General features: G+C 46.9%; 1 protein-coding gene across 3 annotated transcripts; it reads left to right on the forward strand.

The window, feature by feature from the left end:
* The first annotated feature begins 305 nt into the window (after positions 1-305).
* Positions 306-13,185, forward strand: slc37a2 (solute carrier family 37 member 2). Of its 3 annotated transcripts, XM_088619642.1 has the most exons (19): positions 310-458; positions 990-1,075; positions 3,774-3,855; positions 4,002-4,092; positions 4,812-4,890; positions 5,041-5,176; positions 5,464-5,540; positions 6,293-6,459; positions 6,845-6,882; positions 7,178-7,333; positions 8,068-8,158; positions 8,276-8,338; positions 8,854-8,939; positions 9,436-9,484; positions 9,987-10,060; positions 10,537-10,615; positions 11,186-11,283; positions 11,723-11,787; positions 12,761-13,185. In XM_088619642.1, exons 2-19 carry the CDS (start codon positions 1,017-1,019, stop codon positions 12,774-12,776), a joined length of 1,506 nt encoding a protein of 501 aa, XP_088475768.1. In that variant the 5' UTR covers positions 310-458; positions 990-1,016; the 3' UTR covers positions 12,777-13,185. The 3 variants fall into 3 exon arrangements, with proteins under 3 accessions (XP_088475770.1, XP_088475767.1, XP_088475768.1); XM_088619641.1 differs by having other exon boundaries at positions 307-1,075; XM_088619644.1 differs by lacking the exon at positions 12,761-13,185 and having other exon boundaries at positions 306-1,075; positions 11,723-11,791.
* The last annotated feature ends 572 nt before the right edge of the window (positions 13,186-13,757 follow it).

Genomic DNA, 13,757 nt, shown 5'->3' on the forward strand with positions numbered 1-13,757 from the left:
GACTTCTGCTTCTCTAGGCTCTCTATTTGGCATTTGGATTTTTTTCCTAAGTCTGCGTAGCAAAGACAATGACGTTTTTAACTGCGTTGGCAAAGCAGTTTCCTCCTGTGAATTAAAGTACTTGAGCCTATCGGGTCTGAAATGCAATCGAATCCCTTTCTGCTGACAACACGGGCGACGTCTTTTATTTCATCCCTCGCGGAGCCCTGTCTTCGTCATGGACCTACCAGGCTGCGATCTCAACTCGCTGCAGGGGCCGAGGGGGTTAACCGGGCCTGGGGGTGACGTCACCGTCACATGCTAGTCTGCTCACCCAGCCCGTAGCCTGCGGTAGCCCGGAGCCGGGGCTTTGTGGAAAAAATACGCGGAGCCGGTGAACGTTTTTAGCGAAGAATAACAATCATGTGATGGCGAAAAGGAAAATATAGCGGTAGAATTAAGCTTGCCGACCCCCTCAGGTGACTTTCCAGACCACGGTCATGGGACGAGATAAATTCATCATGGAAATTTGAGGCATTTTCTCCATAAGTCTTTTTTTTTTGGTGCTGGATAAAGGGAAGAGGACCAAGGACCTCCTCTTTGCTTTTTAAATGGCTATGCCGTTCTTCGTTTATTTATTGTAGCTGTGGATCGCCGCACAAATGGTGCAGTTGTGATCTCAGGTCTGCTTTGACACAAACAGCAGGGATTTTAAAACCGCCAAGGGAAAAGCCGGTGTTGAAACTTAAACGCTTTTGTTTACATCAACAACACTAAGTCGACACAGTTTGCCGTTACCAGTTTCTCCTTCCCGTGCAATTTTATTTACGCACAATATCAACTTAAAAGTTTTGTATCAAAACTAAATTACCTGTAAATTTCTGTGTTATTCCCTTTTCCTGGGCGAGCTTGTGCCTCATTGGTAACAATTTGCTTTTGGACTGTAAGGATACTGTGTTTCTACTGACGCGCTTAAATGTCACCGGGATGGTATTTTTTTCATTCTGAAGAAAACTGACAAAGCACATCGAGTGACAATGAGGTCTTCGCTGGCGCCTGGGATCAGGCTCATCACGTCTTTTTCAAGAGAGAGCTGGTAAGAGATCCTTTATATTTGAAGGAGGGAAGGTAATTATTGTCAGATTATCTTAACTGGGGCTGCAAGGGGTTTATTGCAACGCCATAGAGCTAACAAGTACATTTTTTTTTACTGATAATTCGAAGATCTGCAGAACAAAACGTCATCCGTGCAGGTTTGATAAGGATTGGCTAAATCAATGCCGCAAATCACTACTAACCGAGAGATTTCGTAAACATACACCCCCTGCTCCAAAACCAGCGTTGCAACACTGTTCCGCGCCCGAGAGATTGCAGTCGGGCTTTGGGTTGGTGCTGGAAATTGGATTACAATTAAATGCTTTTAAAATAAGTGAAGTAAACGCTGTTTTCATATTTCTTTTTATTGTAATTGTTTTACAAGTTATCAGCGTCAGACGAGGATGAATAAATGATACGAGATCTTTTGGATGTGAAAATGAAGTTCAAGCTATTACTAATCTACTGTCGTAATACTTTACTCTGTTCAGTGCACGTCATGAATCACGAAGTCCCATCTCAGGGCATTTCTTCACAGTTACAGACAAGAGCAGACCTGAGAACCTGCCGACGTCTGTAGATAAGATCTGTAAATCTTTGTGCGCCTCCAAGAAGACTTGACACTGTAACCCAGCGTAATTTCGAATATCTTTCCCGTAGAAGTATATAATACTTTAAGTTGAATATAGGCTGTGTTTAAGGTTCCCCATAGCACGGTGTAATACAAAGAACGCATCTGTTCGTCTCTCCTTGCTTACTCTGCTCAGGCAGACTGGCACCTTGTTTCCAGAATTGAGCTGTGAAGAAAGCAGTGTGGGTCCCTCTCTTGGGACTGTAGCCGCAGAGTAAAGCCCAGCTCTGAGTGAGGAGAGGGCGGGGGGGTAGGATAGTACCAGCTTAAAGGGTGTTAGAACAGGTCTGGTTTATAAGCCAGGGCCTCCTGGTCTTGCAGGGGTGTCTTTGTAAGAGTTTCTGTCGGGGTGGAGTGGTTTGCCTCTCTCAGGAAGTCAAAAACAGGTCAACGCAGAAGAGCTTGGGTCTGTTCTGTTCGTCACCTGCCTTCCTGTTATCTGAGGGGAAACCCACAGTGTGTGGAGTGGCTCTGAGAGGGAGAGCTACTGAAGGCCACTCAAATACAGACTCCATGAGCACAGTGTCTCTACTTGAGGCTTTTTTTGTTTTTCAGATTGATTTTTGTTTTAACCAAGCAGCAAAAAATAAATCTTTCTGAGGCCAGCTCGGTACTTAAGACAGCCACCTTATCAGTTTCCTCCCCACTAAACTTGCGACATACAGTACAAGGAGTATTCATTGCACTTAAAATATGAATGAATAGTTTTGTTTCAGTGCTATGATAAAAAGCAAGCATGTATACAAGTTTATATCAACTTTAACCCCAGGACTGGGTTTTCAGCTTCATTGCATTTCCTGTAGCAGAAACCCTGCAGCGAAGGTGCAGATACGGCCAACTGCAGCGTGCTATCTGGTATCGGGTGACCTCACTCCTGTTGTGCGTGCAGCCCAGTTTGGTTTGGGGGTGGCATGTGACTTCATCCAGGAGAGAAAAGACTTCAGTCTTTGCAAATGCTTTATATGTCGAGTAATATTTAAACTAAAGGCAAATCAAGTTTGGGATGCAAAAACTCAGCTGCTCTCTGTTGTCAGTCTGCCAGCATGTTGTTTTAACAAGTTGTCTTTCAACATTTTAAATGTACTGAAAGTCCCTTAATAACATAAGCAGTCCTGCTTTTAGGCAGGCATTCTTGTTTATAGCCCTAAGCCCAACGTTAGACTAGTACAATTGAAGAGCTGCTCTGTGAAATTTAGTCATGTAGAGGAAGGCATAGGAAAAAAAAAACTTCATTCCAGGCCTATTCATATCTTGTAACGTCTGCTGTTCAGCAGGTTGTTTATTGCTTGTGTTTTAAACAAGATCTTTATCATCGCTTTTCCCTGTTGCATTAGATAAATGTACAAATAGCATCGTCTTAGGTACTTTTATATAATCATGAAAACCACTATTTCCTGTTGTTAGTCTGTAGAGTAGAGACGTGAGATAGAAGTCTTAGTAGTACTTTGCTGTGCTTTATCGTTCTTTCGTAACTCAAAATGGAATAATTGCCTGGAGTTATGCTCTTCAGAAGAAGAAAAAAGTCCCATGAAGCCAAAGTGCAGCTTTAAACGCAGCTCTGAGGCCTGAGCAAATTTTCGACTAGTCCTGCAGCATTTGTGCAGTGTTTTTACAGTATAACTATATTTCAGCTGTACGGAGTCCTGTATTTCCAGTACTTCCTGTCTGCCATACTGTCAGATAATTGCAAGAAATCCTATATCAGGTATGTGGAATTTAGCCTGCAGCAAGTGCAGTCTGCAAGCCACTGTGCAGTTTAATAACCCGTGAGCTGTGGCAGTGCACAGGCTTGGAAAGTTACTGCTGCTATTGATAGTGGATTTTGCATCCAGAAGTGTTAACACTTGTACTTTCACGTATAAATATCCCTGTATTGTGAGAGTGGCTTCATTTTAACACCCGTGAAGTCCTCCTTGTGCCCGAACCCCCAGCCGACCCACTTCGTGTCCCACTAGAGTATGAGGGATTGCTTTTTTCCTTTTGTGGATTTCAGACAGAGCAGCGTGAACAAAGCAGGTGCGAAAGGTTGCTGGAGTTTGACACGCCCTCTCCCCCTCTCTGTGCGCAGGTACCGCGGCTTCGCTCTGTTCCTGACGTTCCTCTTCTACACCAGCTACCACCTGTCCCGAAAGCCCATCAGCATCGTCAAGGTAACGAGGCCCCGCCGGACTAGCCCGCAGTTTCTTGGCCTTGTGAGAGACCAGCTCTAGGCGGGAGCAGCAGGGGCACTCCGAGAGCCGTTTCTTGCGTGCCGTGTCGCCGGGCTTAACTCCCCTTCTCTCCCCTTGTCCCTCAGAGCGAGCTCCACAGGAACTGCTCCTTTGTCATCCGTCCGCCGGACTTCAACGCCTCCAACAATGAGACGTGGTGCGACTGGGCGCCGTTCGGTAAGGCTGGCCTCCAACCCGCACCTCCTAACGCGGCATGACAGGGTGATTTCAGGCTGGTGTTGTGAGTGTCGTTCACCTGGTAACTGGGGGGCTCTCTCAGCAAGGCCGGGTGTGTCCTGAGCACTGCAGGCTTCAGCGTCTCCCGTTCCTTCTCCCCAGAGGTTTCCCTGACTTGACCTGGGTTTTTACTGTTCAGAAGTTAGCGTCCAGCTCTGACCTTGCATTGAACGTCAGCATCCTCACCTATTGGTCCTGCTTGTAGTTTCCCACACATTTGTGCTGCCAATGGGCCCTGCCTCACAGCTCTGGGGGCCTGGTTTTAATTCTGGACCTAGGGTGCTGTCTATGTGAAGTTGTATGTTCTCGTGTCCGTGTGGGCTTCTCTGGGTGCTCTGGTTTCCTCCCACAGTCCAGAGATATACTGGAAGGTAAACCGGCCTCTGGGAAGACTGGCCCTGGTGTGAGTGTGTGCATGTTTGTGTCTGTGTGCCCTGTGATGGACTGGCGTCCTGTGAAGCGGTCAGAAAATAGATGGATGGTTTTTTGCAGCTACCCCGTACCTCAGTATCAGTGGGCCATCCGTTGGAGTTTTTCTTGTAGCAGGTTTATTTCATTTTATTCAAGCATTTCACAGCTGTCCAAGCCCTCAGTGTTGCAGATTTTCTATAAAGATCGTCACGTGATGAGTAACCTCCCTTTCCCTTTTCCTCCCCCAGACCAGGACAACTACCAGAAGCTGTTCGGGGCTCTGGACAACTCCTTCCTGGTGGCCTACGCCATTGGGATGTTCATAAGGTATGGGGGGGAGGTGCTAAGAGAGTAGGGTGGAGAGCTCTTGCCCCCTGTGGGCTCTCAGTCCTTGCCCGGCGTGCAGCGGGTACTAGCGGTGTTGCCCCTGCGGGTGGCTGCACTCGGCCTCACCCTGCCCATCTGTCTCCCCGGCAGCGGGATCTTCGGGGAGCGTCTGCCCCTGCGCTACTACCTCTCCTCGGGGATGCTCCTCAGCGGCTTCTTCACGGCCCTCTTCGGCCTGGGCTTCTACTGGAACATCCACAGCATCTGGTTCTACGTCTTCGCCCAGGTGAGGGTCTGGAGGCGAGGACGCCCACAGGGCTGGAGGGCCCTTGCCCCCCGCTGTCCAGCCCTGCGTCATGCACAGGCATCACGTGCTTGTGACGGCTTTGTGACGGCTGCCGCGACACAGGCTGGGTATCTGGATCGCACATCCTGCTCATTTCCATGGTGCAGGGCCCTGCCTAGAGATGCAGTGGAGAAGTATGGAAAGGCTGTGTCGGTTTGCTTGCTCTCTTTAGCGAGAGGCGACGAGGGCGCGGTACAGGTCCTCATGCCTGCTGCCTCTCCCTCCAGGTGATGAACGGGCTGGTGCAGACGACCGGCTGGCCGGCAGTGGTGACCTGTGTGGGAAACTGGTTCGGAAAGGGGAAGTAAGTAAGAAGGAGCCCAGCTGAGTCAGCATCTCTCTCTCCGTCTCCGTGTCCATAAATGCTGCACGAGCAGGAGGCTGGTTTCGCAACAGGGCCGGCCCAGGCTGTCGGGAACTCCGTGCTTCTCTTTTTCGGTCATCGGCAGTGTCGTCACCTCAGACACATTTAAGACAGCCGTGGTGATTGCAGTGATTGAAGGAACAGTACTGTAAACACAGACCTCTGGAATTATTCTAGCGCAGTGGCACTGTCTGTGTCAGTACAAGTACTTGGGCTGCGTATTTGACACAATCTAATTTTATTAAAATAGAAAATATGAAAACCCGTCTCTGAAGCCAATGAAGTAAATTACAGATTAAAAATGTAATTATTGCATTTTAAATTCCCAATTTTTCAGTACACACAACAGATTTCCAGGGTCTTCTGGCATACCACCTGGGGGCACTCCACATACCACCAGTGGTACGCGTACCACAGTTTGAGAACCACTGTTATATAGCGATAGCACAGAAATAGCACTACTGGTCTTTGGCAGGCAAAAAGAGAAGGTAGCTCACCTCACACCTGTCCCGTGCCGTTTCCTGCTCACCTATAATTTTGGAGTTAAATTGTGCATGCTGGAAAACCCTCAAGGAGCTGTTCAGTGAGCTTCTTCTGATATCTGGCAGGTGGCATGGGCCCTGTCTCCCTAGGGGATAGTGAAGAAGAAACGTTCAGGAGATAAGCAGCTCTGCCTTTTACTTTGTCTGCAGGCGAGGGCTGATCATGGGCATCTGGAACTCTCACACATCCGTGGGCAACATTTTGGGGTCCTTGATTGCAGGGGTCTTTGTGTCCTCAGCCTGGGGGATGTCCTTCATCGTGCCTGGCATCATCATCGGCTTCATGGGCCTGGTCTGCTTCTTCTTCCTGGTGGAAAGTGAGTTCTCCTCAATATCCTGTCTGCATCCCGGCACCCTTAGACCGTCTGCCCTTAGGGATTTTGCTTCTAAACAAATGGAATGGAAACCTGGAATGTCTCCAGGGAACTCCTTGTTCCTGCATGAATGAGAGTTTTTGTAACCAGAAAACATTAAAAACATAAAAAAGTAAAGTTGCATAACTAGAAACTTAGGTTTGTGATGTACTGTCTGAACTTTTTTCCGGTACTATAAAACTAAACTTTTCAACCCTTTTACATCTTGTTAAATGTTGTGACCAACGTTTAGTTTAGGTCCAGTTATGACACTTTGAAATATCTGTGCGACCGGCAATGGAAATCTGTTTTATTATTTCTAATACCTGTTTGTCTTGTTCATTTCCAGAGCCCGAGGATGTGAATTGCGACCCTCCTCAGCATCATGTGAGTGTTGAGAGAGCGTCGCTCGTCTGAGGGCGTCGTCGTGTGTGACAATAAAAGGGCGATGGCAGTAGTTTTTCACTTTGATTCTCAAGAGCGCTAACTGGCCTCCAGTTGAAGTCATTCCAAGGCCGATGTCATTTGGTTGGAAGCTGTGACGAAAACCACTTTAACTGTAAAAGTTTGACTTGTTCCTTTGAAGTACCAGACATACACTCTTTAACTTTCCTTGAGGTGCTGACCCAAAGATGGAGAACGTGCTTTTACAAAGTCCTTTGACGTGTCTGTGTTTACCCAGGACAGCCCAGAGCAGGAGCCGCTGCTCCAGAGCTGCTGCAGCAATGAAGAGATTTTCGGGAGCCCAACACATAGCCCAGTGAACGGGCCAGTCACCCCCGAATCCACGTACGAGGAGCCAGAGGCTATCAGCTTCATGGGTGCACTCAGAATTCCAGTGAGTCGGCTCTCCCGGGACCTGCACAGTGCTGGTTTCATTCTATATGCAAAAACGGGTGAAACATTAATCATGTTATTTAGGTAGTTTGAGGGCAGCACAGTGGCGCAGTGGGTAGCATTGATGCCTTGTAGCACTGGGGTCCTGGGTTCAATCCCTGGGGTGCTGTCTGCATTGAGTTTGTATGTTCTCCCCCTGTTTGTGTGGGTTTCCTCTGGGTGCTCCAGTTCCCCACCCCCACCCCCACAGTTCAGAAGTACACTGGTAGGTTAATTCACTTCTAAGAAAATTGTACCTGGTGGGTGTGTCTGCCCTGTGATGGACTGGCGTCCCGTCCAGGATGTACCCCGCCTCGCGTCCGTTACTTGCCAGCAAGGCTCCGGCACCCCCGGCAATCCTGAATTGGATAAAGTGGTACAAAAGTGGAAGGATGGCTAGTTAGTCTAATCTCTTGTAGAAGAGAAGGGACACCCGCTGATATGGTGGCTTTTCCTCAGAAGCAGATGAAACCAGTAACGCCACAGAATGAGACCAAGTCTCCAGCTCTTCATCTTGTCACTGTGTGCATTTTAGTGATCACCGTGGTTTGAGCAGGTTCTGTCGATTAACTTCTGATCAGTCTCTCGAGCCTGCGTGATTTGTTAAAGACTGGCTGGAAAGGTAATCTTTCGTTCTTAATAGGCGCTACACCACTGATAGCTGCAGTGTGACGTTTTCTGTTCTTGTATTTCCAGGGGGTGGTGGAGTTCTCCTTGTGTCTGCTGTTCGCCAAGCTGGTCAGCTACACTTTCCTCTACTGGCTGCCCCTCTACATTGCTAACGTGGGTAAGGACAGCTTGCAGAGTGAGATCTGACTGTTTCTTCATGATCAGCAGAAGAAAAGTTTCTTGTTTAACTGGAAGAAAACGGCAGTAGCTCACGGTACCCATCGTCTCATTCCAGCTCACTTTGAAGCCAAGGCTGCAGGAGACATGTCCACACTGTTTGACGTGGGAGGAATTCTGGGTAAGCTGTTGTGCAACGGCAGAAGTTCCTGCAAATCTGTGCTGTATCTCACCTGGTTATCCTGTATCATGCTGTATCTCTCCCAGCATGTACCCGTGTCTTGTGGGTTTGAATATTAATTAAATCTTGTAGTAATAACAATATTAATTTAGCTCTAGCCACAATCATAATTCATACTGACTGTCTTTAAAAGACAACGTTACCCTGAAAGGTGGTTTTTGTTTGATATATGCATAGTGTGAGTACGTTATATGCTAAAAAAGCTTTACTAATTTGGGTTTGGTTTAAAAAAGGCCATTTGGAAACCCTTTTTTCTGAATGGAAGAAGATTTCTCGCTGACGTCATGTTTCTCTTTCAAAAGCTTAAACGTCCCAAGCTGTCTCCAGTGGTTGTCTTAACTGTGAGCTCTGTGGGTGCCGTCCCGCCCCTCTGTGAAGACCCTAGAGGACGGGGTAGCTCGGCTCGTGCCTGCCCCCACCTCGAGGTTTCAGAGGGTCTGTTCCTGTTTCCACAGGGGGCATCTTGGCCGGCGTCGTCTCGGACTACACGGGGGGTCGGGCCACGACCTGCTGTGTCATGCTCATCGTGGCCGCGCCCATGGTGAGTCATGTTGAGAGCTGCGCTGCCGCGGCTCGCCCGCAGATAAGCTCCTGTCGAGCAGCCGAGAGGCCTGCTGACATCCTGATGGCCTTGTCCGGATATATTCCCTGTGTGTTGCTGGTCTGTTCAGGGCGCAGTGTGAAATACGCAGATGAGATGTATCTGCCTCTTCTTAAAATAGAGCTCTGGTCTTGACACAGGTATTTAGTTACCATGTTTGATTTTTCCCAGGTTTCTCTGTTGATATCTCATTCTCCTTGTCAAATTGGCCCTGTCCTTCAGGAAAGAGAACAGTCTGAGGGATTGACTTTCCTCTGCTTTTGGAACCATATGAGAGCCTTAGCTTGGAGCTGTTGTCAGTCTGTATTCTCCTAAATAGAACTGTAGATGTAGCTTGTCTATTGACAAAAAATATAAGATTTAAAAGTTCAGCACTTTGAAATTTCTGTTGCTAAGGGGTGGCAAGAATGTAAGTTTCCTTCTTTATTTCTTCCAGTTATTCCTGTACAATCATGTGGGACAGAATGGTCTGGGGACAACAATAGGTAAGAGACTAGTTCGTGTGACAAAGACTTTGCGTCCTTAAAAAAACACGGTCTTCTCATTTCTCACCTCGGATGTCTGTAACTGTGAGTTCAGGACAGGACTGCGTTGTCGCCTTCTTGTTTAGCCACAGCCAAGTGGGACTCTGTGCTAGTGAATTCGTTCGTGTTTTTTGGGTCTTTTCTTTTGGTAGCAAAAGAAAAGATTGTTCCGGCAGTTGATGGAAAGGCGGGTTTGCTCAGAGGCTAGCCAGTCTCTTGGTCTGGTTTCTACAAGCGCCACCGAGTCTGGTGCTCCGCTGTGAGAACAGCGACGCCTAGTGGTGCGCCTGAGGGCACTGGAGGTCGTTCCTCGTACCTCCGTTCGTGTGCAGCTGCAGTGTCCCCCACCCAGAGCCGTCTTGTTTCCGTCATGCGAGGGAGACTGAGTACTGGCATGGCGATCTTTCTTGCTGTGAGCTGCGGTGCTGCAGTGGTGTCAGTATGAAAGTGTGTTCTTCTGCAGGGATGCTGATGCTGTGTGGTGGGCTGGTGAACGGCCCCTATGCCCTGATCACCACTGCCGTGTCCGCGGACCTGGTGAGTTCTGCTGATAAAGGGCACTACCTTGATGCATCACTGTTTTTTTTTTCTTGCCTGCAATATCTATAGAGATGTGCATTTTGTTGACCAGAAATATTTCTTATACAGTATCTCTCCTGAAAGGAAAAGTTCAGGTGCTCTACTTCACAAGAGAACCACCTGAGTGATTTTATAAATACGGAGGAAGAATGAAAAGATAATGTGGCATTCTCTGCAAGCAATCCAAGTTAGAAGTGATTCACCACAAAGAAAAGAAATTTTATAGAAGTGGGTTTACAAAGAGGATTACAACAATTGACAGAGTCAAAAAATCCAGCACTCTGGCAGCCACAGATGATTAACAGTGGCTTGTGAAGGAAAAGCACACTTAAAAGTGTCCTGTCCTGACTGCATTCCTGCATTCAGCTCAGACAGCGATGGCTTCACTTAACCACTGTTAGATGCTCAGTTTCTTTCTTTACTTTCTCCTCCAGGGAACTCATGAAAGCCTGAGAGGGAACTCCAAAGCATTGTCGACGGTAACCGCTATCATCGATGGAACTGGTTCCATAGGTCAGTGGATTTTGCATTGGCACAAAGGGCTGAATATCGCAAATTTAATACCCTTCGTTCGCAGGGACACAGGCCTACAACTTGGGTTTCATTTCTGACTGTCATTGTCGCTCACTGGATTGAGGGCTGCTTGAATTGTAGGCTGTTTGCCTCAGTGTGTTCCTCTGCTTTGTGGCTTAGCTTTCAGTTTCAGAGACACTTCAGTCAGCTGTCTGAAGTGTCCCTGTGTTTCACCAGTTTCATGGACCTGACCTGCTGGCTGTATCTGCACCCAGGTGAAACTGCTGATAAGCTAGCTGCTTACTTGAGTTCTCTGAGGCAGGTGGATTTAAGGTTGTTGTGCTTGTTGGATAAAAAGCGTTTATTTTAAAATAAAGTTGAGCATAACACAGGAAAAGGGATTTTTTATCTGCTGGAAAGTTACAAGCTTATTCTTGTTTAATTGCTTCTGAATGGGCAAGTTGCCCAGAAGTCAGAACCAGGATGTCGTTTCAAAGGGAACTGTTTGTTTGTGATCTGTTGATATATTGCAGCTCTGAACTGAAATGCAGTTCCCTTGTTTTACTGCAGGAGCTGCTCTGGGACCTCTGTTAGCAGGACTGATCTCTCCTACCGGCTGGAACAACGTGTTCTACATGTTAATTACTGCCGATATCTTGGCCTGCCTGGTAGGTTACTAGAGTGTGCTGCTCCATCTTTTCTCTGAGGGTGAGGTGTTTTAAATAATCAGGGCATTGGGAAGGGCTAAAATCGAGAACTGTTCCGTTAGGAAGTTGTTCTTGATTTGTATCGGAGCCCCACAGGTCAGCTTATAACTCACTACAGAGAGGTAGTTTTGTGAAGCTGTGCTAATAGTATGTTGTGTATTCATTTCCTTTGTGATCATATTTGATATGAGAACTTGCATTGACAGGTATTTGCACCTGTTTATCCATCTGCATATTTTACTGTACCAATCTGAGTGACAGCACCTTGCTCACAGGTACAGCAGCGGTGCCACTTGAGATCTAACCCTTTCAGTGATGCATACCGAGCGCTGACCACACCTCCTCAGTGCTGCCCAGTGTTTTTGTATCGATAAGTACTAAAACATCGCTCTCTTTCCAGCTGCTCAGTAGACTCGTGTTCAAGGAGGTGAGAGGCTGGTGTGGCAGCAACGCGAGACAGAGAGGGTAAGTTTCTCCTGCCTATCTGTCTGGGGAATTTGGGGTTCAGACCTTTCATAAGATCGTTGGCAGGGTTCACACTGGCAGTGTTGCAGAGGAATGTTTTTTTTACAGACCGTATTGCTGTAGAATTTACATGGTTTCTCCACAATTCACATGCATGCAATTTGCATGTAAATGTTACTCCTTTGGCATATTCAAGTGAGGGGCCATTTGAATATTTTAAAAGTAACATCCACTGAATGCAGGCTTGTATTCCCCTTAACCTGGTTGGTTGAACAGTAACAAAAACCGTTTACTTTTTTAACTTATTGTTACTGTAACGTTTTTTAAACCTTGTTTGCAATTTTGAGATAAGCCATGAAAACATGTTTTTCACTGAAAATCCGTACTGTACTGACAAGGGAAAACTCTGCTGCTATCTGAAACTGCACCACCAAGACTTTTACGACATCTGTAAAGCCCCTTCACATCCATTGCTGTTTTTAACCTGTCGGTCAGTCTTGGCCTCTGCAGATTAAGAAAAGTTAACATCAGTTATCCTTCTAAGGCGAATAAATAAAATGACTTCACTTTTTTAATAAAGGAAACTGAACCTATGTCATACTAGTACAGTGCCCAGAAATAGAACATTTCAGTCTGAGCAATTATCCAGGTTCTGTTTATAGAAGCTCTCTAATCAGCCTGGCGAGGGAAAGAGTTTGAACAACCTGTGCTTTGCATGGAGAGAGGGGCAAAATCAGCGCCATTAGAGCCGCACAACAATGGAAACATAGGCTACCGGTTTAAAAATAGAGACTCCACATTTCAAAATAGGAACATTTAATAGACGGGGCTCTAGATCGAGAGTGAGGCACAAGTTTCACAGAATGAGTCGCCTGTCCTCCGTCTCAGGGTGGGTAGGAACCCCCAGACTGATTTTTTTGGGAGAAACAAAAATACAAAGTAGCTTTTCTCCCCCCCCATTTATTTCTCGTAGGTTTAAAGAAATCTGATGGCTGGATCAGTGGAGGAATAAGCTTCGCTAACTCACACGGAACAATGAAACGACAGCAAAAAAAGAACATGTGGGAAAATAAAGGGACCGGGGAGGCATCTACTGTAGCTTTGATGCCAGCCCCTTCTCTACAGGATATCCTTTGAGGTACAGAGGACAAGCAGATAAATGACCAAATAAGGGACTTTCATCACTCAGCTGGGGCGAAAAAACATCAATGGTACAAAGAGAAGACGGGATGAGATTAAAGGAGCCAAAGAAGAAACCATCAATATTGTCATCCCCCAGTTGTCAGGGACTGTCCACGTGGTGACAAAGCTTTCCTAATTAACACTTGAGTGCTCTAATGACTAATGTCTCTCTGATCTCGCCTTGTATTTCTTTTATCATTAAAATTGTACTAAAAATGTGTTTCTCTGTCTCTTGATTAATCCGCGCAGTCAGCCCTGTTTTCGGAAGGTGAAATGCATTCATTGCTTGTGTAGATAACCCACCGCTCTGCCTCTCTGGCCCTGGCTTCAGAACCTGTCCAGGAACAGGAAGCCAGGGCGCAGGACGTGTGTGGTGGTGGCACCCCGTCCAGTATTCTTGTAGAATCACTGGGGTTTGTCCCGAAAGAACTGTCCTGTTCTAATAAAAGCATAAACAGCAGTAGAAAAGGAAACCCATTGGTAAATGCATACATGTGGATGGTATATGTTTAGTACGCACATACTGTTATTGCATACATCTGTATGATTCTGTTTATGCTGCCTTATCTAAATATTAATGAATAACCCTTTTAGCAGGAGGATGGGAACTGCTTCTGCTGGTACAGCCTTCAGGCTGTCCGACTTGGTGTGCTTGTGCGCTTGGCTTCCCTGGTGCACCAGGGAACATGTGCCAAGGATCATGCCTCCTGCAAGGTCACTTGGCATCAGTCTTTCCTGTAGCGCGGCAGGAATCATGGGATATACCCCATAGTGGTTTAGACAGGATG

The sequence above is a fragment of the Lepisosteus platostomus genome, chromosome 25 (genome assembly GCF_059453375.1).
Source record: "Lepisosteus platostomus isolate fLepPlt1 chromosome 25, fLepPlt1.hap1, whole genome shotgun sequence".
NCBI classification, from domain to species: domain Eukaryota; kingdom Metazoa; phylum Chordata; class Actinopteri; order Semionotiformes; family Lepisosteidae; genus Lepisosteus; species Lepisosteus platostomus.